Source organism: Natator depressus, chromosome 8 (genome assembly GCF_965152275.1).
Source record: "Natator depressus isolate rNatDep1 chromosome 8, rNatDep2.hap1, whole genome shotgun sequence".
In the NCBI taxonomy this organism is placed as follows: Eukaryota; Metazoa; Chordata; order Testudines; family Cheloniidae; genus Natator; species Natator depressus.
Window position 1 is genome coordinate 6,081,460 of NC_134241.1, and position 25,731 is coordinate 6,107,190.

General features: G+C 51.7%; 1 protein-coding gene across 2 annotated transcripts; it reads left to right on the plus strand.

The window, feature by feature from the left end:
• Positions 1-24,771, plus strand: SPARC (secreted protein acidic and cysteine rich). 2 transcript variants are annotated; one of them, XM_074960265.1, is made up of 10 exons: positions 1-160; positions 12,883-12,952; positions 16,277-16,327; positions 17,069-17,153; positions 17,282-17,403; positions 17,709-17,829; positions 20,898-21,031; positions 21,417-21,565; positions 22,694-22,842; positions 24,369-24,771. In XM_074960265.1, the coding sequence occupies exons 2-10, from the start codon at positions 12,896-12,898 to the stop codon at positions 24,395-24,397; spliced, it is 897 nt and encodes a 298-aa protein (XP_074816366.1). In that variant the 5' UTR covers positions 1-160; positions 12,883-12,895; the 3' UTR covers positions 24,398-24,771. The 2 variants fall into 2 exon arrangements, with proteins under 2 accessions (XP_074816366.1, XP_074816367.1); XM_074960266.1 differs by having other exon boundaries at positions 16,280-16,327.
• The last annotated feature ends 960 nt before the right edge of the window (positions 24,772-25,731 follow it).

Genomic DNA, 25,731 nt, shown 5'->3' on the forward strand with positions numbered 1-25,731 from the left:
AGAGACAGATTTGGAAAACATAGAGGAGGAGGAGAGAGGGAGACCGAAACCCTGCCCAGTGCACTGAACGGTTTCCTCTTGCCTGGTTCTAAAACCTTCAGATTCCTTCAGACCTTCAGAGAGCCTGAAGTTTTCTCATCTCTACTGCCCTGTCTGCGAGGTATGGCACAAAACCCTTCTCCCTGTCCTTTCTCTATTTCAATTATTTCTCATCACTTCATTATTGCTAATCTGATCAATTCCTGCAAAGCGTCTAATTACAGGAGTCTGAACTGTTAACTGTACAGAAAGTTCTGCCCATTATTCCTAGATAAAGGGGGCATGCTTGGTTCTGTTGATAAACCAGTGCTTTATCTATCTATCTATCTCTATCTAAAACTCACTGAATTCTTTCTCTTCCAGAGCTGAAAACCTTATTACCTTTCAGTTGCAGATTAACAGTGTTAACTGTTATGTGATCGGAAATATTGTATATGAGTTTGCAGTCTTTTCTGAGCTTGTTCAGTTCATCCTTGTTCCTTTCTTTTGTTTTTCGGTTGCTACAAATAGATATCTGTTGATTTATTTGTTTAGAGAGAGGTGAAGTACCAGCTTGCAGGCACATCACATTTATTGCACTGAGAATCAGATTTAATTATAAATCAGCCCTGATTAATTAAGTCCTGGGGCAGCATACTGTCATTTGATACCTTGGTGTCCCATGCTTTTGAAAAAACAAAGTTTTGCAGATTTTGTTCTCCTGAACCTTTTACCACATTCACTTCTTTTTTCTTTTTCATTTCTTTTCTTTTTCCTTCAAAGAAAGATATTCTATTCATTCTTTTTCTTCCAAACAGCTCTTGAAATTATGTCAAGTTCTTCTTATCCCTCTAATTGTTTTGTTTAATTCTAGCTAAATTGTAAAGGACAGGGATTGCAGAAGAGAAAACAGAATTTATTTTTTTTTAAAGCCCAGTTGAGAGGCATTAAAAATAAGGATCAGACACTTCCGTTATTTATGTTTGTCCAGAAGAACAAACCACTTGTTTTCTTTAAAGGCAGCAGCTGCCTTAGCAGTCCAACTGCCTCCCCCACAACCCAGAAGAAAAACTTTGTTTCAGAAGCATGGACACATTATTACCGCAAAGAAAAGAAAATTCAGCTGGATGGTGGCTAAATTCCCATTCAGACTGAAGGGCAGGATCTTCCAGTGAATTTGAATTTGAGTACTTTGTCTTTATCAAGTTAAAACACCCGGAAAAAAACCAAAAACAAACGTAAAGGAACAAATTGGAAACTGCAACAGATTGTTCTCCTGGAAGGGTGGAAGAGACGGGGGGGAGAAATAGCTTTAAATGGAAATAAATGGCTGCAGTGTTCTGTGAAACAGTTAAAACAAAGCATTGTCTGCCACATAGGCAGAGGCAGGAGATGGGGAGGGGGGAAAGCGGGGGAAAGAGGAGGACCAACTTTTCAAACTTTTTTGCAAGCCCCACCTCCTGCAAAAACCTCTCCTCTGACATGACTCACCCCCACTGGAATGCTGGCTCCCATGGAAACCCTTGCAGGGTCCTCTGCTGGAGCCAGGATGTAGAGCCTTTATCGCTCAGACAAGCTGCTGAAGGCGGGGAGGGGATGTTCAGAGGGACCTTGGGCTCAGACAAGCTGCTGAAGGCTGGGAGGGATGTTCAGAGGGACCTTGGGGGAACGTTCTGCTGAGCCTTTGCAACCTGTCTAGAAGCTGCAAAGTCCAAGGGTGTCTCTGTGCAGCATCCAAAAGGCTTTAACGGGCCGTCTCTTTGTCTCTCCCCTTCCTCCTTTCTAGTCTTCTCCTGGCTTTTCCTCTCAAGTGTGCGTACGCTGGTTCAGAGGAGATGTCGCATTCTAACACCTAAGGAGGCAACAGGGCCTGGGTATTTTTGCAATAGGCACTGAAATATCCTTATTCTGAAGTGAATGACACCTCCACCCTAGGAATGCTGCATTTGGTATGAATGAGGACAGGAGTCCAGCCCAAGTGAATGAGAGTATTTTCTGCCTCATCACGGGGACTGTGTCCCAGGCAGAGGGCAGTAATTCACTGGGAAGGATTCAACTTTACTTTGGTTCCTTATACTGGGTAGCTTAGTCCAAGAAATGGATCAGAAAATAGATAGAGCCAAATTCTGCCCCCTGACTCAGGTTGGGTAGTGCCCTGCTCTACAGGGAGTCCTGCTGAAATGAACGGTGGAGTAAAATACTGCTCATGGTGAGTAGGGGGTGGAGGAACCCAGCCCACAGAAATGTAGCGCTAAATATTTGCAATTCACCACAACACCTCTCTTCTCCCTTTGAAGTTGGCTCCACCTCTCCCAAGCTAAACCCATCCATTTAGCCCTAGCAGTCTCAGAGCTTGACAGACGGATTGCACCTACCTCCTGAAGCAACCAAGTCAGAGAGGTGGCTCACAGAGGGCTCGATCCTGCATGATGCTGTGAGCCTCCTGAGAGCACTCGACAGTCCGACTGCCAAGGTCCATGGAAAGTCCTCTCTGACCTGGGCTGCTTTCAAACCCGCTCTTCAATCGCGTTCCAAGAGAAATTAACAAGTCACTGTTCCATGTGGCAGTGACACTATTGGCTCAATTACCACTTAAGCTAAGAGCCAGGGCTAAACCGCGTGGGTATTAATTCCGCCTGACTGATAGCCTAGGCCTGGCTTACACAGATTTGGGATCAATTTAACTATTCCCACAAGGGGGTGCGATTTTCTACTGAACTAGTTAAGTCGGCACAACCCCGAGTGTGGACAAAGTTACATCAGGATAAAGGTGCTTGTACTGTTATACCCTACTCCTGAAAGGAAAGAGGAATGAGTTATGTCTTTGTAAGCACCCTTATCCCAGTATTCCTGTAGCCACACTCGAGGGCTTGTACCGCTTTAACTATTCTGGTATCCCTATGGCAGTACAATTTTTTGTTTATGGACAAGTTTTTTGTCAGTCTTAATCTAAGGATGTGGCTGCTGCCTTTCCACCTGGCTCTAAGCATAGTGCAGGTGTGGGTGTGCTGGTGAGGTGAGGTGAGTTTCTGCAGGTGTTGGGAACCATCCAGGCTTCCATCCAACCCCAAATTCCTGCTTCTTCTCTCCTGAGATTTGGTGCTGAATGCTGACAGCCCCCCGTGAAACAGCTGGGCTCGCTGGCATGGAATCTGAAAAGGGACCTGACCAAAAATACTGTCAAACCAAAGACTGTTCAACATGAACTTCACATTTATTACAGCAAACAACTTAGTCTAAAACCTGGTTTTACCCCAGCACTGATTTGTTAAATCAGATTGAGAAAGAGCCTTGTTTGCATGGCTCAGGCTCTGCAACCGCAGTGGGTTCACAGTGCTCCCGTTATGTTTATGTAATGGTTGTTTTCCTCCTGTGTCTTGACGTGCTTGGTATATGGCTATACTTCTACATGCTGGCCTTTTTTCACTGATATCCTCATCCCCTTTTATTTGATCTGAGGAGCTGCAATTTATTATAGATGCTGCAGAGCCTTTGATCACTAATAAATACTAAGGCAATATTAGTAACACACAATCAGTGATATCTTGCACCTTTCATATGTTGACCCTCAAGAGCTTGAGAGAGGGAGGTGAGTATTATTATCACCATTTTACAGAGGGGAAACTGAGGCAGAGAGCAGTTAACATGTGATTTTGCCCCAAGTCACAAAACTAATCTGGAGCAGAGTCAGAAATGAAACCCATATCACCTAACTAACTTACCCTGCTCTAACCACTAGACCACACCCTCTGCTCTCAGCCACAACAGCAGTCTATGCTATAATAGCAATAGGTTCTGCCTAGACTCCTTAAGGACATCACGAGCAGAGAGTGGCGATATAGATCTTTACATTCATCTGTTTCTCAGCTGTTTCAGCAGATGAAATTGAACTGCAGTTACTCTCAAAATGTATCAATCATCCAGATTGCAAAAAATGGCACCATCAAGCCATACATTAACCAACAGCTTTCCTAGTCCCTAGCAGTTTTATCTGAGCTATGAGATCATCTCGGATCCCGAGCTATCAGCTGCAGACTGCTGCCCACAGATGGAAATGTGCTGTTCTTGTAACCCCAGCCTGCACTCAGGCTCTTCTGTATTATGTAAGTGCAGGAGGAGGGGGGTGCCCCAGGTCTTGCTGATTAGGCTCAAAAGGAAAAGCAACAAAGGATCATTTTAGCTCTCTAAAAAACCCAGAATACTTTGTCAAGGAACCCGGCCAGACGATCATTTCCAGGCTCACCACATGCCAACTCCAGCTACCACTGAGCTCCATGGCAAAACTCCCCTGGACTGTAAATGGAGCAGGAGCAGGCACTGAGAGATTTTATTCAAAGCACTAAACTGGTGCATCACATAGAGGAACTGATTCAGGCTGGAGGAGGGTTGGGCTTTTCTGTCCTGTCTGCATATCTTGAACTGGACTACAGGGGGAGGCCTCTCATAGGCTGAGCAGCACCGTTCTCCTCCCCTCACCCAGAACTAAACGTGGCATCCTAGGGGACTTACGTAACCTTGGCCTAGGGCGTCTGCCACATGGACTACGTCATAGCTTCCAAATGACTCCCCTCTGGAAAGGCTGTCCAGTTGTCCTGCCCCCAGATGTTCCTTCTCATCCTCCAGGAGAACATCCAGAGAGAGGAGAGGCAGAGGGGGGCAAGATATTTGGGTTCTGTCTCCTCAGAGTCACTTGCTTCTGAAGAGAACTCAGTGCAAAATTAGTTTGTCCAAAACTAATAAATGCAGTGTAGAATGTACCCCGTATTTCAGGATATAATTGGGTGCGGGGAAAGCTTTTTGATTATTTTAAAAGCAACAAACCAACGAAACTAAAACATAACGTAAAATTTAAAAAGTGAGCAGCTTCAAAGCAGTAAAGGAGTTGCCATTTTGAGCCTAATTTGAAGTGATATGTGGATTTGTTTTAGTTCCTGCCCATGAGACTACCCTTCCATCAGCAAACCTCTTTTGCTGGCCCAGTGCCTACAGATGTCCAAGGCCTCCAGTCTGAGGGTCTCTTATACAGAACAGATGATAAAGAACATGACAACTTCTCTGCTAGCATCTGCTATGAGCTAACACAAACCCGCCAACAAGGCAGAGGCCAGCCTCCGAAGAGTTGTCTCATCTGGCTGTGAATTCGGTGACCTCACACCAAGACAAAGTTGACTTAGTGGAAGCCTTGTCCATCTCAACTCTTGTGCTCTTCTAAGTTTATTCGCAGTATGCATATATTTCAAACAGTGGTGAAAGGTGATTGGTTCAGGAGGGAGCTAAGCTAATGATGGTCGTATCTTTATGTGGTGACTCCTATCCAAATGGGTATTCTGAAAGGGTTTAAGTGGGAGCCAAGTGTTGCCTAGGCCTTGTGTTAGAGAGGGGTAAATTTGACCCAAAGTGCTTTATACATTTAATGACCTGATTTTATGCATTGCACCTATTGGAATCACTCTGCCAACCAGCAAAGTGCAGCCACCTCAGGAGTGAAACGTGGCAGCTGTGTTTAACAGCCAGTGAGAGATTCAGTGTTTTCGGAAAGGTGAGGAGACAGGCTCATGGCTAGTCCTGATGAGTTATGTTAGAGGTTGGTTGAGCGGATACAGAGCAGTCAGCATTTCCTGAGTTTAGCAGAGCAAGTCCTGATGCCCTTATGTTCCTAAAGTAACATCCCCAGGGAGGAATATAGGAGTGTCTTTTTAGATGAACATGTGGGATCTAGGCCTAGTTCCTCACTAGTGTAAGGTGTCCTAGGGTAGGAACTAGGGGTCATACTCAGGGTTTAACAGTGATGATATTTCACTAGCAAAATCCTGGTTTATGCACAACTCTTGCTGGTAAAATAAAACCCTCATAATAAAAAAAAAGATTCGCTATCAATGACACAAGTGTATTATCCTTTATATTATGATAACTGAGATCAAGGACCCCATTTTACTAGGCATTGTGCAGACACTAAATGAAAACAGTCTGCCCCACAGAGCATAGGGTGGGAGGGGAAATTGAGGCACAGTGTGGTGAAGTGACTTGCCCAAGGTCACACAGTAGTTCAGCGGCAGGGCTAGGAACAGCAGGCAGGTCTCTTGGGTCCCAGTCTAGTGTCCTAGCCCCTAGACCACACTGCCTTTCTCTAAACAAAGAAAGGGAAGTATCTGGAATGTGCAGCCCACTGGGGCCAGGATTGTGGCAGATGGATGGCGAAGTTCAAGCGTGTAGGAGAATAATAAAGTCTAGGGAGCAGCCGCAGCAGCAAAGAGGGGTGGTGAGGGTCAGGAGAACGGCAGGATCCCTTAGAGATGAGGATGAGGGGAGGTGCTAGTCCTGGAGAGGCCAAATGGGGCCAGCTGAGCACAGAAAAAACTAAACCAGGCCAAGGGGGGAGACAACACAGGACCGCTGCAGGATTATAATGCAGAGCAGCTAGATATTATAGCAAAGCCACTTGAGAAAGGCAGACAAGCAAACGACAAACATTTCTGATCCCCGACACGAAGGCAGCAGTAAATTCGTGAACAATTTGAAAGACAATGGGGCAGATTCTGCCCCTTCCCTGGTTCCCCCCAACCTTTCTGCCAGGGGATTTGAACTGCAGGGGAGTTCCCCCCAGCACAGGGGCAGCATAAGGCCAAAGGAAGTGGCCCTGCTGTGCAGTTCCCATAAGGGCATGGCAGGGACATGGCCAATGATGAGAGGACGTGTGTCATGGAAAGTGGGAGCATGTCCAGAGATTGGCTATTCTGAGCTGCAGAGCAGATTATAGGCTGCCAGGCATGGCGGCTGCTGTGAATTAGAATAGCCCTGGCTGGATCCAGGAGCAGCCCAGCATAAGGGCGGTGCAAACGCAGCATTTGACCCTCAGTGCTCACCCTCTCTCCCCCCGCCACTCCCAGGCTGCACCTTCTGAGAGGCAGAGCACAGAATCAGGCTCCTGGAATCTCAGCTGTGCTGGGTTTGAACTGTGCCCAGCACAGCGTGACCCCGGTCTCGGTTCACCGACGTAATAAACACCATAAACAGTAACAAAAAAAAGCAGGTTTGTGAAAAGATTCAGGGGATAAATTAATCCAGGGGCTCCTGCCATTTTTAGCATTGGCTGCCCCAACACCTTGTCAATTAGCCACAGAGTCGGGCTTGTTTATACCCAGACTTCAGTGATATTCAAACATAGTAGGAATGGTGCGAGCTGTTCTGGACAAGCAACTCTCAGCAAGTCATGACCACGGCTACCAGGAAGCCAGCCTTGTTCATGAGCATCAGAGGCCTGGTGATCCTGGACAAGCGCTGTATGTGGGTCAGCCACTGAAATCCACAGGAGGTGCGCCCATCTTCTTCCCAGACCCACCTGGAGTTCAGCAGCCATGCTGGGGGGCGGGGAGGGGTCCTGGTTGTCAGTGTTCTCCCCTGAAGCTGTGGTACAGGACACTGTCAGAAAGAGGATACTGGGCTAGACAGATCATAGGTCTGACCCAGGCTGTTCCTATGTGTGATGCTGCTGGGTCAGCTTCATTTTCCTCATTTGTTCCTTGTGGGCTGGGCGGGAACGGAGCCTTCGACATGCTAGATCTCGGCACCAGCCCTGTTTTATCCCCTCCAAAGTATCCCTATGCTACATCCCTTCACCTTTGCCTCTAATGCCCGGTCCTAAAGGCTGAGGAGAGCCATGTGCAAGGGCAGAGCCCAGCAATGCCAATTCCAAATACTTCAGAGAGGTGAATGCTGAGCCCTGTGAGGCTCTCTCTTCTTCTGCTGGTTCAAGGCACTTCCAACCACGGCTGGGTCAGAGCCAGGGGTTTCCAGGCAGAGGTACCAAGTCTCTCATGGTAGCCTAGGTCACTGAGCTCCTGGGATGTCCCATGGGCTTTTTCAGAAATTCCTCTCTCATCTCATGAGGGCTCTCAAGGCATCCTCACCTTGACCTGCCCTCAGAGTCTGGTCACAGTCTCTGTCCATTGCACCAACTTGCAAGATGTAGTATTGGGAGGGCATTAGGTATTCAGTGGAAACTTGAACAAGCCATTGCAGCTCCCCAAGCATTGCCCGAGCATCACCATCTGCTGAAACGCAGGGCGAAGCTTACTGGAGACAGGAACATGCATTGGACGTGGTGGGATGAATAGATACCCTGAGAGCCTGCAAAGAAGATTGTGCTGCCCCTGTCCTCTCCATGGTAGGCAGAGAACTGGGAAAGTATCCTCTGTGACTCACACCATGGTGGAAAACCTTCTGCTACAGCACTAGCATGGTGGAGCTATTGCCGAGGGGCTATATTACCACATGAGAACGGCCATACTGGGTCAGACCAAAGGTCCATCTAGCCCAGTCTGACAGTGACCAGTGCCAGGTGCTTCAGAGACAATGAACAGAACAGGTAATCATCAAGTGATCCATCCCACTCATCATTTAGGAAGGGCCATTCATCGCATTGCTAAGCAGCACGGGTCTTCCAGACCCTGAAAAGTCCTCAGTGCAAAGTCTCAGTGCAGCTCCTCTCGAAGGCTGGGGGTATATGAGAGTTTCTTTTAGTTTTGTTTTTTAAATAAACTTGTTTTCCTGCCTTGGGCGCAAGACATCTATGCTGTGCTTGTTTGCCTGGAGAGTTTATTCAAGTCCCCCCTTCCTCCAAACACAACAGTGGGACCTCAGAGCGTCTCCTGGCTTCTAGTGAGCATCCGATTCAGAGACCCCGGCTCAGCACAATCCTCTGATGTTGGACGGGTTTAGAGATGGGGACATGATCTACATGCAATCCAGGTTGGTTGGGGGGGCTGCACTTTTTCAACGCAAGCCCATTCTCCCCATTCAACTCCCCCTTCCTCTGTGCTCAGCACGGTGAAGTTTCCATGCCTTGGACAGAATGGAGCAAAAGGCAACTTCCAAGCCAAACAACCCCTGTTAAGAGAGACACAAGAGAAGCCCTCACAAGCCAGGGGACGGCAGCGGTGGAGGAAACAGCCAGAATCGGCTGTACTTTTCCACCCAAAATGCCCATCAAAAGGGGAAGAACTAGTGACCTCAGCTTCAGGTCTTGGCAGCGACCAGGAGAGCTTTCAGCAGCCTCCAGAGCAAATAAAGGAGAGAGGAAGGGACTTGGTGTACAGAACAGGAGGATGGGGGCGGAGGGAGGACCCTGTACGCACTAAGCAGCAGCCAAACTGCAGGAAATAGATTTCCCCTTCACCCCCACCCCCTGCTTCTCAGCACAAGAGCCTCTGATACCGAAATGTCAGCGGCTGCTCTATAGCCATTGGCTACCGTGCAGACCCACCGAAATCCACGGTACCACGGCTCTCTCGCATCCCGGGGGGGAGTATATCCATACATCTGTCACGCCTGTGTGAAATATGTCACTGTCTGTAAATTGTGAAATATTACATGCTCAGCCAGTCTTCCCACTTACGCTACAGGCCTGCATGCTATTTTAAATAGATTTCAATGTACCTGTAGCTAAAACGGCCTGCATTTTAAAAAGCATGAAAACAGGCCGCTCTGTGGCTAGGTGAGATATCATTTTGCGTATAGGGAATCTAGGGCATTCTCCTTTGTCCAATGCAATCGGGAAGTGATCCTGGCTGGAGTAATTGGTGAATTAAATAGTCACGCAGCTACATTTAGCTAAGCCTTTCTGGGCACAGCTCAGTGTAATTCTGTGCACTCCCATGTCCTTTTTCTTATGAAAGGCAGATGCTCCAACTTTGTTTTAGGCAAGAAGAGAGCAATAGAATCTATCTGAGTTAAGCCAGCCTTGCTTAGATGGTCTTCGGCCGTTAGCTTTTTGGCAGGGCGAGGCTATGCAGGAGCCGTCATCCTCGAGCTGCTAAAAGACAGACAGACAATGAGAAGGACTCTTGATTGTCCCCTCCTAAAACACAGGACTTGTTCACCTCTCACTTACCTTGGGGATTAGCTCCAGTTACCACTGGTATAGACAAACCATTCCAACCCCCCCAGTGTAAACAAGCAAAGCTGCTCTCAGCCGGGATTTGCACTGGTGCAGTGCCTCCCTGTTGCAGGCAGGGTTAGGTTGCAGCAGTGAAAATGGGGGGTTCTAGCAGATTTGCCGAAGAGATGGTGGCCATCAATGTAGACAAGGGCTGAGAACCAGCTTGGGAACTTTTATTCTGAGTAATTCTCTGCCCCCTTACCAGGGGGGAGCTCTCTTTCAGAGCGTCACAGCCTAGACAGCTGCCAGCAGAGACAGGCGGATGGGAAAGCGATTTGGAAGGCATGGGACAAACGCTGGGTTTTTTTGCTTTCCCGAGAGGGAGGCGGCGGTGAGAACTTCCGCTCACACCGTTGCTCCGTCCCACCGTCAGATGTGAGGCCTCTGCCTGCATATTCAGCACCCAGCCTAGGTCTTTCCACCCTCTCCTTTCCACACTCAGAGGGGTTTGATCCCTCCACACAGGAAACAGCGGGGGAAAACAAGGATTGATTGATTTTCCCAGGTGCCACTCTCGCTTTGGATGGATTTAAAACAAGACTCACTGCAGCTGGCATTAACTGGCCCGCTATTGGCAGGCCCTGCAGAGAACCCAAGCACTGAATGGGCCTGAGACCCTGATCTCCCCTCTCAGTCCTAGGGGGAAGGGGAAGGATTCTGCCGCCTCCTCCCGCCCCTGTGCTCCGTTCCAGCGGTGGACAGGGGCTACAAAGCGCCTGCAAGCAGCCTGGGGAGACTTCCCCAAGTGCAAGCATTACATAGGGTCGCCATGGGCAGCCTTGCATTGTCCCCAGTGCAAGCCCCAGTGACGAAATGGGCTGGGGGCAGAGGAGTGACCGGAAGAGGGGGCAGGGCCATAGCATGGAACGCTACGGACATTCTGGGCGGCATGAAGGCCCATCGGCAGACCAGGCTGCTCCAACTTACACCACTCTGGTACCTGGAGCAGCCCAGTTTCTGCAGGGTGCAAAGCTGGTCTCAAGCCCTCACCCCGGCCCGGGACACAACCCAGAGTCCTCTCAAAGTCTCTCCAAGTCAGTTTTGAGGCCCATTGGCAGGGCAGTGTGGGGAGCCTGCACTGTTGCAGTCCCTGCTCTACCGGTCGGTGGATCAACAGAGGGCATCAGTCTCCTGGATTTTCCTCAGTTTGTCTGTCTAAGGACTGGGACACTACTCAGCTGGAGAAGGCCAAGTAGGTTGCAGGCCTGAATGCAACAGCAGGAGATAAAAAGTTAAGAGCGGCAACAAAGATCTCAGCCCTCTGGGAATGCAGGGACTGGGTGAGCTGCCTCCGCTCACACACCAGCAGCCATGCTCGGCAAACACCAAGGCCCTGTGTACAAAAAGAAAATGATCTGGGCAATGCCCCAGCCCCTTTGACCAGGGTCCTTTCAAACAGGGTGGAGATGGTTTGGCTGCTAATGCAGGCAGGTCCAGAGCAGAGAATGCCCTGCCATTGTCCTCAGCAGCTGAATTCCAGCCCTGCTCTGGGCCCAGCTTCTCCTGTTGATAGCACAGGGGACTTGCACAGGCAGGATATTGGAGTCCCTGCATTTTTGGCTATCAGTTCATTCTGGGAGTCAGTTTGTGCTGGTGCCTGGAGAGCAGAAAGTGCCTCGGGAGCCCACTGAGGGGACTAAGGGCTTGTCTATACGGGGGGAAAAGCCTGCAGTAGCTGGTGTGCACTAGCTACTCCACATTGACTCCCTGTGTGGACACTCCTACTGTGCACTACAAGCGTCTTTGTGCGTATTAGCTTAATGCTCTTTGGAAGTGTAGTAAGCTAACCCATCTGAGGGTGCGCTAGTGTGCAGTGAGAGCGCCCTTACTGGGAGTACAGAGCAGCTAGTGCGCTTCAAATTCACCCTAGGTCACTGAGCACTAACATCACTGCATAGACAAGCCCTGAGAGTGAGCAATGGTACTGGAAAATAAGTGGGAGCCTTCATGAACTTATCTGAGATACACGCACAAAGTCCACTGAGTCCCCTTAGAAGACAGATGCAGATACTGTAGAGCCTCCAATATGTTTTACAGGCGAAAGGCTGGACATTGGTTTGCCTACACTGCATCATGCAGGGAGTCAAGATTGATTAGCTTGACTTTTAAAATAAAGTGCACTACTGCAATCTTGAAGGTAGACATCTTCCGGGTAGGTTTGAGGCCTAATGACCTGTAGAGAGAGAGAGAACTTAGAGAATTCTGGGACTTCTTGAAACTTCTAAAACGTCTGGAAAAGTTGTATAGGGTTCACAAGAGGTTAGAGCTTCATCCTGGAGTGTTCTCTTTCTTCCTCTCTCATCTGGTCTCACTCTGACTTATTCTTTCTCTTTCGTTCCCCAGTTTCTCTTCTCTGAATGGAACGACGTATGATGCTGTATGAAGTTGTATATGCTATACCTAGAGCTAGTCTAATCTTCTTCAATGAAAAACAACTGTTTGCCCCAAATAAACATTTTTGCTGAAGATTTTCGTTCTGATTGCAATTTTCTGGGAAATTTTCTGCAATTTTCAAGGGAAACAATGGAAACCAAAAACCCAACCATGTTTTTCCCATAAAATTTTCAATGTTCAAAAACCGTTTTTCCCCCCCATTGAAGACAGTTTTCAATTTCAGTTTTGCACCCAAAAGCCAACTTTTTTTTTTTTTTGGGCAGGAATATTTAAAAAAATGTAATTGGCCATTGTATAATTATAAAGTGCTTTGAGATCCTTAGATGAAAAACACTGCAGACATGAGTTCATGGTTATTAGCTGGACTCCTAGTTCGTGAAGGCCTTTTCCACCTTCCATCCAAGCTCTCTGCAGACCCAGCCCGGGGAATCAGTGACCCAGATACCCTCCTGCCGTGAATTTTGCAGGTGATAAAGCTTCACTCGGTAATGCTAATGTCCAACCCTTGTTCTTTTTCTCTCCCGTTTATCCAGGCTTCATTGAAAGATGCGGGCCTGGATCTTCTTCCTTCTCTGCCTAGCTGGCACGGCACTGGCAACGCCTGTAAGTATTGTGCCTGACCCTCATCCTGCCACCTTCCCTTCCCAGAACAGGCAGTCCCTGTGCCAGGGCTCTCACTGGGGGGCACTGCCACCAGTAGAAGGTTGTTAACTTACACCCAGTGGTGAGCTGGAGCCGGTTCACACCGGTTCGCGCGAACCAGTTGTTACATTTTGGAGCAGTTTTAGAACCGGTTGTTAACCCGCTTCCCTGCAGGGGGCGCTGAGGCTTTCATGGGCTCCGGCCGGGAAGTGGTGTAATTCCTCCTCCGGCTGCCGGGGGCGCTGCGCTGCGGGAGCCATGTGGGCTGCCCCCTGGCCCTGGGCACGAGCCCTGGTGCTGCTGCTGCTCCCCTGGCCCTGGGGCTCCCTCTGCTGCCGGGTGGGTCCCCGGCTGCTCTGCTGGGCCGGGGCTGTGTCCTGCTGCTCAGGCTGCTCCGAGCCACTCTCCCCGTGAGCACCCAGCACCCTGCCCACAGTCAGCCCCCGTCTCCAGCCACCCCCTGCAGCCCCTGCCCTGCCCGCACCAGCCCCTGTCTCCAGCCACCCCCGCACCCCCCGCCCTGCCCGCAGCCAGCCCCTGCCTCCAGCCACCCCTACCACCCCCTGCCTGCAGCCAGCCTCTGCCGCACCGCCTGCCCTGCCTCCAGCACCCCTGCCTCCAGCCACCCCCGTGCCCCCTGCCCTGCCCGCAGCCAGCCCCTGCCACACCCCCTGCCCTGCCCGCAGCCAGCCCCTGCCACACCCCCTTGCCTCCAGCCAACCCCGCACCCTCCTGTCTCCAGCCAGCCCCGCACCCCCTGCCCTTCCCAGCAGACAGCCCCGCACCCCCTGCCTCCAGCTAGCCCTGCCCCACGCCCCTGTCTGCAGCTGGCCCCACGTCCACTGGTGCCCTGCAGTTCCCAGGGCAGTAACTCTGCACACCTGCTTCAATGAGGGGGGCAGGGAGCAGCTGGGACCCACACATGTGTACACCCTAGGGTGACCAGACAGCAAGTGTGAAAAATCAAGATAGGGGGTGGGGGGTAATAGGAGCCTATATAAGAAAAAGACCCCAAAATCAGGGCTGTCCCTATAAAATCGGGACATCTGGTCACCCTAGCACACCCCCAGGGCGTGGCGGGGACCCACACCTGTGAAACGGAGCTCATTTCTAGCTCAGGCCCATCTTTTTAAAAAAGAACTTTAGGGAGGGTTAACACACGCCCGTATTGTCCCGGACAGGTCAGGCCTTTTGGTTCTTAAATCGCCATCCGGGAGGAATTTTTAAATTCCTCCCGGGAAAATACAGACGTATGGTCACCCGGTTGGTACAAAAAATACATACTGGGGCACGTCCCTTACATCAGAACTTTTTATAGGGAACCGGTTGTTAAGATTTTGGCAGCTCATCACTGCTTACACCTCCCCAGTAAATGCCTAGGAAAATCCTGTATTGGGTGGGTTTTTTTCTGCATCGTGGCACTGATTTGACCCTAACTGTAACAGCCCCATTGTGACTCCCCTTTTCGCAGCTGGAGAAGCTAATGTGAACCTCATGGCCCATTTTCCCATTGGTTTGGGACCCTAACTCATCTTCAACCATCACCCACATCCTTGTGGTGCTATGGTCACTGCCCAATCTTTATCTGCTGGTTCCTATGAAATGCTTCTCTGTCTCCCAGTAAACCCTTGCAGAGGGGAGGAAGCCATGGAGCCATTGTGCGGGAGGTTTAGAATAAAGCATGAACAAGTGCCTGTGGGGGAACAGAACAGAATTCCACGGGAATGGCGCACTTACTGATTATGTGCCTTCTAAGCCCCTGCACAAACTCACGCCCCAGGGCAAGGAGCTTTCACAGGGGGTGCAGCCCAAATCAGGGCCTAGGCCAAAAAGGTAGGACTGCATGGCCATTAACCCTTTTGATTCTGAATGAAATAACCGGGCATAGCTGGGAAGGGAGAGAAAATGCTCCTCCTGGATAGCCAGAAATGGCTATGGGCCATCTGACATCTGGTGAAGGGGTTAAGGGACCAGGAGACCAACACGCGTTCCATCAGGAGCTGCTCCGAACAGTACCACTTGGGATCCCAGTAGCCACATGGTAGGGAGGGTAATTTAGCAATCAGACGCCTGGCACCTGAAATTCCAATACAGCCGGACTGTGAGTCAAAGGAGCTGGAACGTCCTCAGCCAGGCTTAACTCCTAAGACATTAGTTCAGATTCAGTAACCCAGTCCACTGGGGCATCTAGCCCAAGCGGTGCTCCAAGAGTGGCCCTTGGAGAAACCTGATGCCCCTTGTGAAGTCAGAGGTAGAGAAGATCTTAAGAGGGTCTCCACTAGTAAAGCAAAGATCCAAGAGAAGCTGCCCACGGAGGTGCCCCTCTCTCCTCTGCACATTGGGAGTCATGAATGTTATTAGCCCATTGGCCTGCAAGCACAGGCTCTCTGCGAGCTGCCACCCTGCCACTGGGTCGGGGGAGTGCATACAGTGAGGCATTGCCAGCATGGAGCTGCTGCCAGAGGGTTGAGTGAGAGGAAGCGAAGAGCAAGCTGAGATTGCAAGCTCTGTGAGGCAGGGACCCTCTTTCTGATCATTTGTTCAGCGCCTAGCACAATGGGATCCTGCTCCGTGACCGGGGCTCTTATTGCAATGCAAGGAATGAATACATAATAACAGTAATTAATAATTGTGTGGGAGGGGACTCGGCCTCACTGACACCCCCAAATGCCTCTTCCCAGGCAGGGGCCCTTGGGATGAGTACCCTTGTTCTGCGTTGAAGAGTGGAGCTGGAGCTGCTCGGAGGGCAGCAGATGGGGAAGGCTTTTCTTCGAGCCGAACTCTTTTCTGGCACAGCCCTGACATAGACCCCCGCTCATCCTCCGCCCATCTCATGCCCCTACCAGACTCCACACAACATTTCTATTACGCTGACCAAGAGCTCAAGAATTCCCGCAGCTCAGCAAGGGGTGAGATACGGCTGCATCCCATGTCAACGACGTGGGAATGGCTGCCTCTCTCCATCAGGAGAGGTCCCACTTTGGTCCGGTGACGCTGTGCATTGACGAAGCGAACAAGGGCCAGGCACAGCTCTGAGTACCAAACGGCGGCCCTCTCTGCATACAGGCAGAGCGTGTAGAAGTGCAAAGGTGCGGGAAATAGAGACAAAAGGCATCACTGTTTCATGGCTTCCCCAGCCGGCAGGGTTCCCCTTCCTGAGGATGCTGACCTGTCCACACGAGGATCTGGGCTCGGCTGTGAAAAGGGGGCCATGGGGAAGGAGATGTGAGATGTGGGGGAGGTCACGTTTCTGACAGCACTTTCCCCCTTCTTCCTCCTTTCCAGCAGGAAGCCCTGCCAGATGAGATTGAAGTAGTGGAGGATCCTACAACCGTGGTATGAAAGGACACAGCATTGCCTCTCTCTTGTACACTTTGGGGCCGGTGCTTGGGGTGGGGGCAGCGTGCAGCCCTCTGGCTGCCCCTACGTGTAGGACCTGGAGAGGGGCCATGTCGCTGCTTCCGGGAGCCACGTAGTGCTCCCCCACATGCTGGAAAGGCCCACACCCATCTCCCCAGTGGGAGCTCAAGGGCCAGATTAAAATGACTGGTGGGCCGGATCCAGCCCATGGGCCGTAGTTTGCCCACCCTGGTTTAAAGATTTCAAGTTACAGAGAATCCACAATTTACACTAGTTTAAACCTGCAAGGACCCCTGCCCCATGCTGCAGAGAAAGCGAAAAACCACCAGGATCTTTGCCAATCTGACCCGGGGACCCAATTTCTTCCAGACCCCAAATCTGGCAGTCAGATAGACCCTGAGCATGTGGGCAAGACCCACCAGCCAGACATTTGGGAAAGAATTCTCTGTTGTGACTCAGAGCCCTCCCCATCGAGTGTCCCATCACCGGCCGTAAATTATCTGTCCAACCTTTGGCTTCTGTGTGGAACCCCTCCCACCCTCTTTCAGTGGGACCTGCTAAATGGCACATGGTCAGATTTCCCAGCCAGCTCAGTATCGAGCACTGCAAATCTGTCCACTCCCTGGGGGCCGAGTTCTCGTACTAATTCTGGCCATAGTGACCATGCGCCGTATCCCACTGGCCAATCTGTGGCTGAGCCAGTCTCCTGCCTTCCAGGAGCCTGTTGGAGTCAATCCCGTCCAGGTGGAGGTTGGGGAGTTCGAGGAGCCCACCGAGGACGTGGAGGAGATCGTCGCTGAGAGTAAGTGACTCCCCACCTGCCCACTCCCCTCCCTGCTCTGCAGCATCCCAGGGACCAGAGACATCTGTCCCTTACTCCTGAGGGGGGATTGGGCTCAGATCCAACTTTGCTTTCCCGCCCCCTTTCAGATCCCTGCCAGAACCATCACTGCAAGCATGGCAAAATCTGCGAGGTGGACGACAACAACACCCCCATGTGCGTGTGCCAAGACCCCTCCACCTGCCCACCCAGCGTTGGCCTGTTCGAGAAGGTGAGCCAAGAAATGAAGCGCTATTAAGGAGGACAAGGATGGGAGAAGCCGAGCTGCTGTCTGTACGTCACATGGCGACCAGTCCGCGGCCCTGAATGGCTTAGGAGACTGATCATAGGAGATGGAGTCTTCCCCCGGGGTCACAGGTTTGATTCTGGCCTCGGTCACTAATTCCTCAATCTGGTGGCCCATCTGAAATAAGTTCGTTGCCTCGCTCTCATTCCTGTAGGGAAGGCGTCAGGGCCAAGAGTTCACCAGGCTGACTCGCCGTGAGTCTCTCTAATATTCTGTCCTCTTCCCCGCAGGTATGTGGCACTGACAACAAGACCTATGACTCCTCCTGCCACTTCTTTGCCACCAAGTGCACCCTGGAGGGCACCAAGAAGGGACACAAGCTCCACCTGGACTACATCGGGCCCTGCAAATGTGAGTTTGCACCTTCACAGGGGTAAGGAGGCCAACCGGCCCCCGCATAGCTCCTAACAGGTGTCTATGGCACATCTACTCGCTGCTCAACAACCAGTTATCTCCAATGTCTGGCTTGCAACCCTGCAGCTCGTCCATGGTGCTGGAGTATAGACTCCCAGTGCCGGGCACACACAAGCCAAGGATCAGCTGCCGCCTTCTAACCAAATCCTGAAAGGGTAAAGGGGCTGCAGGAAAGACCCTTCCCCTTCCCTCCATTAGAACCCATGAGCTGGGAGAGGAGGTAACCATTTAAGGGGAGTGGTCCCACAGTCAGGGCTGACGGGGGCCGATCATCTGTTTGTGCCAGGGGTTCCTGATCCTGCCTTTTAATAAGATAGCACATCCCCTGTCCTCTAAGGCCCCTGATGGGCTTGCCCCACCGAATGGGCTGCGGTCAGGAAATTCTCCCCAGTTCTCAGTGTAAAAGCAGACAGCGACTGCCAGGAGAACATATGTTCCTGCAGCATTTCCTGATCCTAAATGGGTACCCGCGTCCAGCTCCACCACTGTGACAACCTAGCCATCAGCACCTTCTGGGCACTCCTGCATGGGAGATCGGAAGGACGTGCTGGGACTCTCTTTGTCCCTCAGCCCCCCCGGGCACCCGCCCTGGACCCAGGTAGAATGCCGCCAGCCTGTGGCATGCCCTGGCCCCAAGGCGCAGCACCAGCCAGGCTGGGGATGTGACCAGGGCTCTGCTACTCATTTATGAAGCAGCAGTAAGTGTCATTGGACTGGGCCCCCTGAGCTGGCTGCCTGCCTCTGCCCAGCACCGGCACAAGAGCTTGAGGTACCTTTGTGTGGCCACTACAGCCTGGCGCCAGCATTCCTCCCAGGGAAACAGCCAGAATTTGGCCTTAAGGGTCGTGCTTTTTCCTACCGCTCATCTATCCTTGGGAAGGCCACTGGGATCAAGCATGGGCAGCACCGTTTCTCCCCAGCCTCTGATCTTATAAGCACACGCAACAGGCGCTGACAATGGCGCAGCGTGCCCTGCGGGCTGGAGCTCTCCATTTGGTCCCACCGTCCAAGCCTGGCCCGTGACCGGCCCACGTGCCCAGACCCCACAACCGGTGCAGCCAGCCCTAGGGTCTCTGCCAGCTTATGTAATGCAAAGGGAAGGCGGCCTGCGGACTCATTGGAGCTGCCAGGGCAGAGGGAATTGCAATCACTAGACGAGCCCCACCGCTAAGCTTTTTGCTGGCTCAGCACTTCTGAAAGGCGGGAGGCCTGAAAGGAGCAGATTGTTTCATCCTGGAATGCCCATTTCAAATGCAAAGCCGGGTTCTGTTCAGACCTGCCCACCTGCCCCCGAGCTCTCCTTGAATAATAGCCTTATTGTGGTCAGGGTGTCTCTGCTAGACAGCACCTAGCAGGGGATAGGAGGCCTCTCAGGAGTATGATTCAGCAGAGAACTCCAGGTGACAATGAGGCCTCTGTATTTTATCCAGCACTTCTCTCTTAAGCCACATGCTGCTGGATTTCTTGCAGCTGGTGTTATTCAGGGGGCAGGGGTGGGAAGGCTTGTAGACAGCAGCTTATCACACAATGCTCCATGCAGAGACCCTTCATGTACAGGGCTGTATGGGAAAGCACCTTGATTTGCATTTGCTGGGGTTTCTAGGAGCAGCACCAGCCACCTGCTGATAGTGGGAGTTTCAAAGTGATGATCTGGTGCCCAAAGAACCAGCTGCCCACACGGGCTGCATGTAGGGACCTGCCGTTTTACACAGGAGCCAGGTGCTAAACTCACAGGCATTTAAGGACAATGTAAAGTAAACCACGTAGGGCCGTTGACACCTGGTGGAGGGATGTTGAATCTCTTTAGCAACAAACCCAGATGTCAGATGATCAGTTCTCTACATTTATCTGCATGTTCTTTAGCCACAAGGGACCACTGCAGGAAAATGGAATCTGTATACCATCAGATTTTCATCTGCTCCTGCTGCTTATTCCCTACTCGATCATCCTTAATCCTCTGTGGGTGACGGAATAATTTCCACAGCAATCAATTGGCAGGGAACAGACCGAGGGTTTGGACTCCGGGTGAGAAATAGGTGGCAGGAGCTGGCAGGCCCCTCAAGCAGGAGAAGACATTCAGGAAGACATCCCTGGTAGCAGGGGGCTGATCAAGAAGAACCGTTGAATTGTTTCTAAATATAAAGAGTTTTCCTACGCCTCTCCCATTCCCACCCCCCACCCCCCGGCCCAGATGGCTGCAGCTCGCCAATAAATCGGTGGTTTGCTCTTTCCAAAACAAGCTTGATCAGCACAGCGGCTGGTGTGTTTTGCTTCCCGCAGCGTCCCCGTCCCGTGCGGGCAACAGATTCCTTCACAGCATCTCATAGTAGCTGCAGCAGAAAGCTCAAGTGATTAAACCAAAGCCCCAGGCGCTGTTTCTGGTGACAGGATGGGAAGCAAGAGGGGGTGGGATGGGGTTTCGCCGGGCGACAGCAAACAATGCAGGCTCACGCTAGCTTGACTGTGGCAGACAACAGCACAGAGCCACCAGGTTTATGGATTCTTAAGTTAAGGCCAGAGGGGACTGCTATGATCATCGAGTCTGACCTCCAGCAATAGGATTTCCGCCTGGTGGTTTTTGCACTGAGCCCAGAGATTCATGGTGGAATTAGAGGAGACTTCCCTTTCCGCCACCATGGCTGGATCGTACATGGGCCCCCACCAGTGGGGCTGCATGGAAGGGTTGGTCCCAGCAGCCCCGAGGGAGGTAGGGGTGTCCCCAAGACAGCGTGTGCTGCTCCGGGGGAAGAAATGCAACCACGAACCCAGCAGAAAAATGCCTGGATACATAAACTGTAGCAGGCCGCAGCAAACAGCAGAGCCGAGGTGAAGCCCCACCCAGCGGCTCAAGGGCCGAGGAGGCGACATTGTCTTGAATGGGCGTCCTGTTCCGGTCCCACTAGGGAAGCTGGGCAGGGCCCCACAGGGGAGAGGCCTGGGCAGGGCCCCACAGGGGAGAGGCCCGGGCCGGGCACCACGCTGATGGCTCTGTGCTTGGGTTCCAGACATTCCTCCCTGCCTGGACACGGAGCTGACCGAGTTCCCCCTGCGTATGCGCGACTGGCTCAAGAACGTGCTGGTCACCCTGTACGAGCGCGACGAGGACAACAACCTGCTGACAGAGAAGCAGAAGCTCAAGGTGAGGGGACGCAGTGTCCGGGCGTGTGGGGAGCCCTCCCCGGTGCCCGCCGTGACCCAATCCCGTGTGCCCTGGTGCCTGCAGGGAGCTCCGCTAGTGCCAAGGTGGATTCCAGCCAGCACACGGTGGTGCGCCCCTGAATCCCAGCCTAGCTGCAGGCTGGCGTGTGAATACAAAGCTCACCCTAGTGAGCAACTCAGAACGCCCCCGTTCACACACGCGCCAGTAATACTCTTCCTCGTTAGCACTCCATCGTCCTAGAGCAACCCCCTGCCCAGCCAGCCTCTTTGTCCCCCTTTGACAGTGACCCCCCGGCGGCTCCGTCCAGGCGGCGGGCTCCCAGCCGCAGTCACCAGGCAGCTTCACGAGCTCTCTGCTTTAACAGGTGAAAAAGATCCACGAGAACGAGAAGCGCCTGGAAGCCGGCGAGCACACCGTGGAGCTGCTGGCCCGCGACTTCGAGAAGAACTACAACATGTATATCTTCCCCGTGCACTGGCAATTCGGGCAGCTGGACCAGCATCCCATTGATGGGTACGGAGCTCCCCTCCCAGCTGGGGCTTGGGGCTGATTCCCTGGCCTTTCTCTGCCGGTTTGCTGGGCTCACACTCAGATCAGGTCACAAGTGCACTGGGTGTCTCGGTCTTATCCCAGCCCCCGAGTGTCTGTGCACATTGCAGACCCCCTGCACATGGCTGCAGGAGTTCTGTGCTCCAGAGAAGCCCAGGAGCGGGCAGGACATCGGTAGGTTCAGGTTGCGGTGCACTGGCAAAGCAGCCGGGTGGGGATCAGCACTGGCATGGCGGGAGGCGATGCAGGGGAGGATGGCAGGGAACTCAGCAAGCCGGGCATGGGGCTCGGGACTGGCAGGGCTGAGGTATTCAAGGCTCAATTAGCAGAGCTTTGTCGGGGACAGGCCTGCCCTTTGCCTGGCTCAGATCCAGATGGCGACGGATCACAGCACGGGCAGGCTAGCAGGAAGGAACGGGCTGTGCAAGGAAAAGGATGCCGAGCCCCGCCGTGAAGATGAGGATGATAAGACGCTATAAATACATGCAGCGGAGGGGGAGATTTGTGAGCCAGCATTAACCCTCTGCGCTCTGTGCTCCATGCCTGCCTTTACTGGGCTGTGACGGGATAAACACCCATGTGTCTGTGTTGCTGTCAGGACAGCGCTGGACGGCTCAGGTGGCCAGAGAGTGGTCGAGGGAATGAGGTCACTGACCACCGGGTGGACGGTTTCCAAGGGAAGGCATTGCTCTTAGCCAGACCCCATGTCAGCCGCATGACCTGCTGCCCAGGCCTGGCCCAGCGCAGACTGAAGCCAATGGACTCCATTAACTCCATTGGGCCCTGGAGCTGGTCCAGAGAGTGTTCTCGGGTGGGAGGACGTGGAGTTGAGCCCAGGGGAGGACAGGGGATGTGGGAAGAGGGAGAAGCAGTCTGAGCAGAGACAGCAGCCCCATGGGATGGCCCCTGTGAAGACTGCTCACCCCCTTCCACTCACCCCGCCCCAGCAGTCCCACTGTACCAGAAGCCACACACGGGCGGTGGGGAAGGAGGGTGCAGCGACGCTCCCCGCCCCATCAGCAGAGTGAGGCTGTGGTGCATTGTTGGGGAGACTCTGGCCTGGGGCTCAGACCATCTCGGCTCTCCTGGCAGATACCTGTCTCACACCGAGCTGGCCCCACTCCGAGCGCCTCTCATCCCCATGGAGCACTGCACCACCCGCTTCTTTGAAGAGTGTGACCTGGACAACGACAAGTACATCGCCCTGGAGGAATGGGGCAGCTGCTTTGGCATCAAGGAGAGTAAGTAGCTGCTGTCCCCGCCCTGGTGGCAGCTGGGGACGGTAGAGGAAGGGGCAGGCAGAATGCAGGGAAGGGTGGGACTGGTCCGAAGACAGCTCTCAGAGATCCTCGCTGACCAAGGGCTAAAGAGAAGGCAGCAGCAAAGGCAGGAGGTGATTTGTGCATCATTTACAAAGCCTGGTCCTAATCTGTGAGGGGCATCTTTCCCTGTCGGCCCGGAAGGCAGCGGGCACCCTTTGGCCACTAAATAAATAACAGCACAAATAGAATTAATGCCTTTGCTTGTCAAAACACTCTCCTACTTGGGGTGACCTCTGCCCCGGCCACAAACAGGGCGGAGAAAATCCTAGAAGCTTAGGCAATGGGGACAGGGGGGAAAAGATCTATTGGTTCCTCCGCGGTGGGATTTTCAAAAGTGCTCAGCGTTGGCCCAGCTCTGCCCCTTCTGGCGTTAGGGCTTTTGTCTACATGGCCCTGCAGTTCGGACTACAGGGGAGGGAACCACAGCCCGCAGTACTGCGCTGCATTGTAACTGCCCCGTGTGAATGCTGCGGGTGCAAACTGAAAGGGATCTAGTTCATATTCCCGCTAGTCCTATTTAATAAGGATGGCGTATCTCCTGAACCGCACCGGATTCATTAGGCTGATGAGCCCCAGCACAATGAACCCCCAGGCCTTCAACCGAGGCCTTGTTTATTATGATTTAACGTTTCTACATCTCAAGGCCGGACCCAGTTGTGCGAGGTGCTGTACAAATACATAGCAAATAGCAGGCCCTGCCCCAAAGAAAGCGTGTGCTAGTGAAGAATATCAGAATAGATGGCAGTGCTTCGGAGGCAATAAACACGATGGTTGCTATTTCAGAGAGCACCTGAGTGACACCCCCCCCTTAACCTTGCCTAGATGTCATTGTTGCTGAGCGAATATCTGCCTGTTAACTTCCCACATACCTGGGAGTCATTGCTTAGCTTTGCCAAAACCCAACAGATCACTGCATCCACCACAAAACAATTGGGTGTGGAATGACTCCCGATTGGGTCATCTGCCGTGGAGACTGAACCTGGGAAGGAATCCCTGGGAACTTTAGGTCTAAAAGGAGGAGCTTTTACCACATGAGCTAAAAGCACCCATCCTGAGAGCCTTCAGCAGCACAGAACTCACACCTCAGGAGGAGAAGGGTGCTGAAGTGGCTTTAAATTAAGCATGTGCTATATGCTGTGATCCCTCCCACAACATGCCCCTTCCATGACCAGCTCTGCCCCCCAGAGCTTTCAAAGGGCATGTGCCAGGGGAATCTTCCTCCTCCTTTGGAGCCCCTCCATGCCTTTCCAGCCTTTTTACTGAACAAGAAAGGAGTCAGAAGAGGGGTGAGTCTGATAGCTTGAAGGCAGTAGTAGTCATTAACGTCTCTGTGCGATGTAACCACTAGAGGGGGACAAAGACCCACGCGGCATTAGCCTGGGTTACATACAGCATAGTCTGAATGCTAGTGAAGACTTTAACTTCTTCTCTCTCTCCTTTTGCAGAGGACATTGACAAGGACCTCGTGATCTAAGCCAGCAGCTTCCTTCTCTGTTGCCTCCTCTTTTCTTTTCTTTTTTTACCTCCTGTTTCCTTTTATTTTTAAACCTTTTTTGTTTTGTTTTTTCCCCTGGGGACAAGGTGCTAATATAGATCTAAACGTATATTAACGGTGCTAAAAGAGACAACAACTTATGGTTAGTAGCCTAATGAATACCACTAGAATACTCTGCTCACTCATCCATTTCGGTGAGTTCTTCTCTGCTCTCTGATTCGACAACGACGTTACAATAACCAGCCCTGTTCCTGTGCTAAATAGCTACTCCCTCATCTTATCCGCTCTTGGATTTTTTTTTCAAACTCCTTACTAACATGTTCTTCAGATCTTTCAATGTAAAGGAAAACCATCCCAGAGGATTAACTCCCTGATTTCCAGACAGCAAGTGAGGGAAGATGTATCCAGAGGATGTTAGAAGATTGGGCTTTCCAAAGTTTAGCGGAGCAATTGGTGGTGAAAGTTTGGGGTGCTGGATTTTAGTTCCTGTTAGGGAGGATGGAAAAGGGAGTGGGATAGACACTGAAGATCCAGAATGGCAAAATTTAAATTCCCAGGGCTTGAATTTATTAATAATTGGGCACAAATAGTTTTTAAAAAACACACACATTAATTAAAACCCATCATGTAAAATCCCCTCTAAAAATAAAGGTTTGAAAATGCTACATGCTTTATTATTACTCGGTGATTGTATTGTTCTTGTGTTTCCATGCTTTAAAGTTAGCTTTTGGTGCTGACATGTTTGGTGGTGGTATTTTTATTTGACCTTGCTGATGCGATTCCACTGGAGCCAAGACAATGGTCTCTGTGGCTTTCGCGACATTTCACGTCCCCCGCATGTCACTTCCCATCCCAGCCTCTGACACTCTTAAATTCCAGCCCTGCTCCACCAGGGAAGCTCTGTTCAACGTGGAGGCGAAGCTCCTGCTCAGAAAGATGCGCGTGACGTAGACAAGCAAGTGTTTGCTTTTTTTGAAGCTGTTGTGGTGTTTCGATTTTGTTTTGTTTTCGTTGGGGTTTTTAATGGAGTGGGTCTCTACAGACTCACAGGAGATGGTTAGATCTCACAGGCTGAGAACTCTTTTTACCTCTGAATGTTCCCCAGTGCCTTTTATTATTAAATTCTTGCCACAGTGTGAGCAATCTGACGAGTCTCTCGTAATAAAAGATAATTATTTGAAACCGTGACACTAAACGAGCTGACACTATTTCCGGTCTCCCTGTCTGTTTCTTGTCATCCTCATTTGGAGGTCAAAGCGGAACACCCAGGTCAACTTCTAGGAGTTGAAGGTCATGCCAGGTGCCATTTGAAA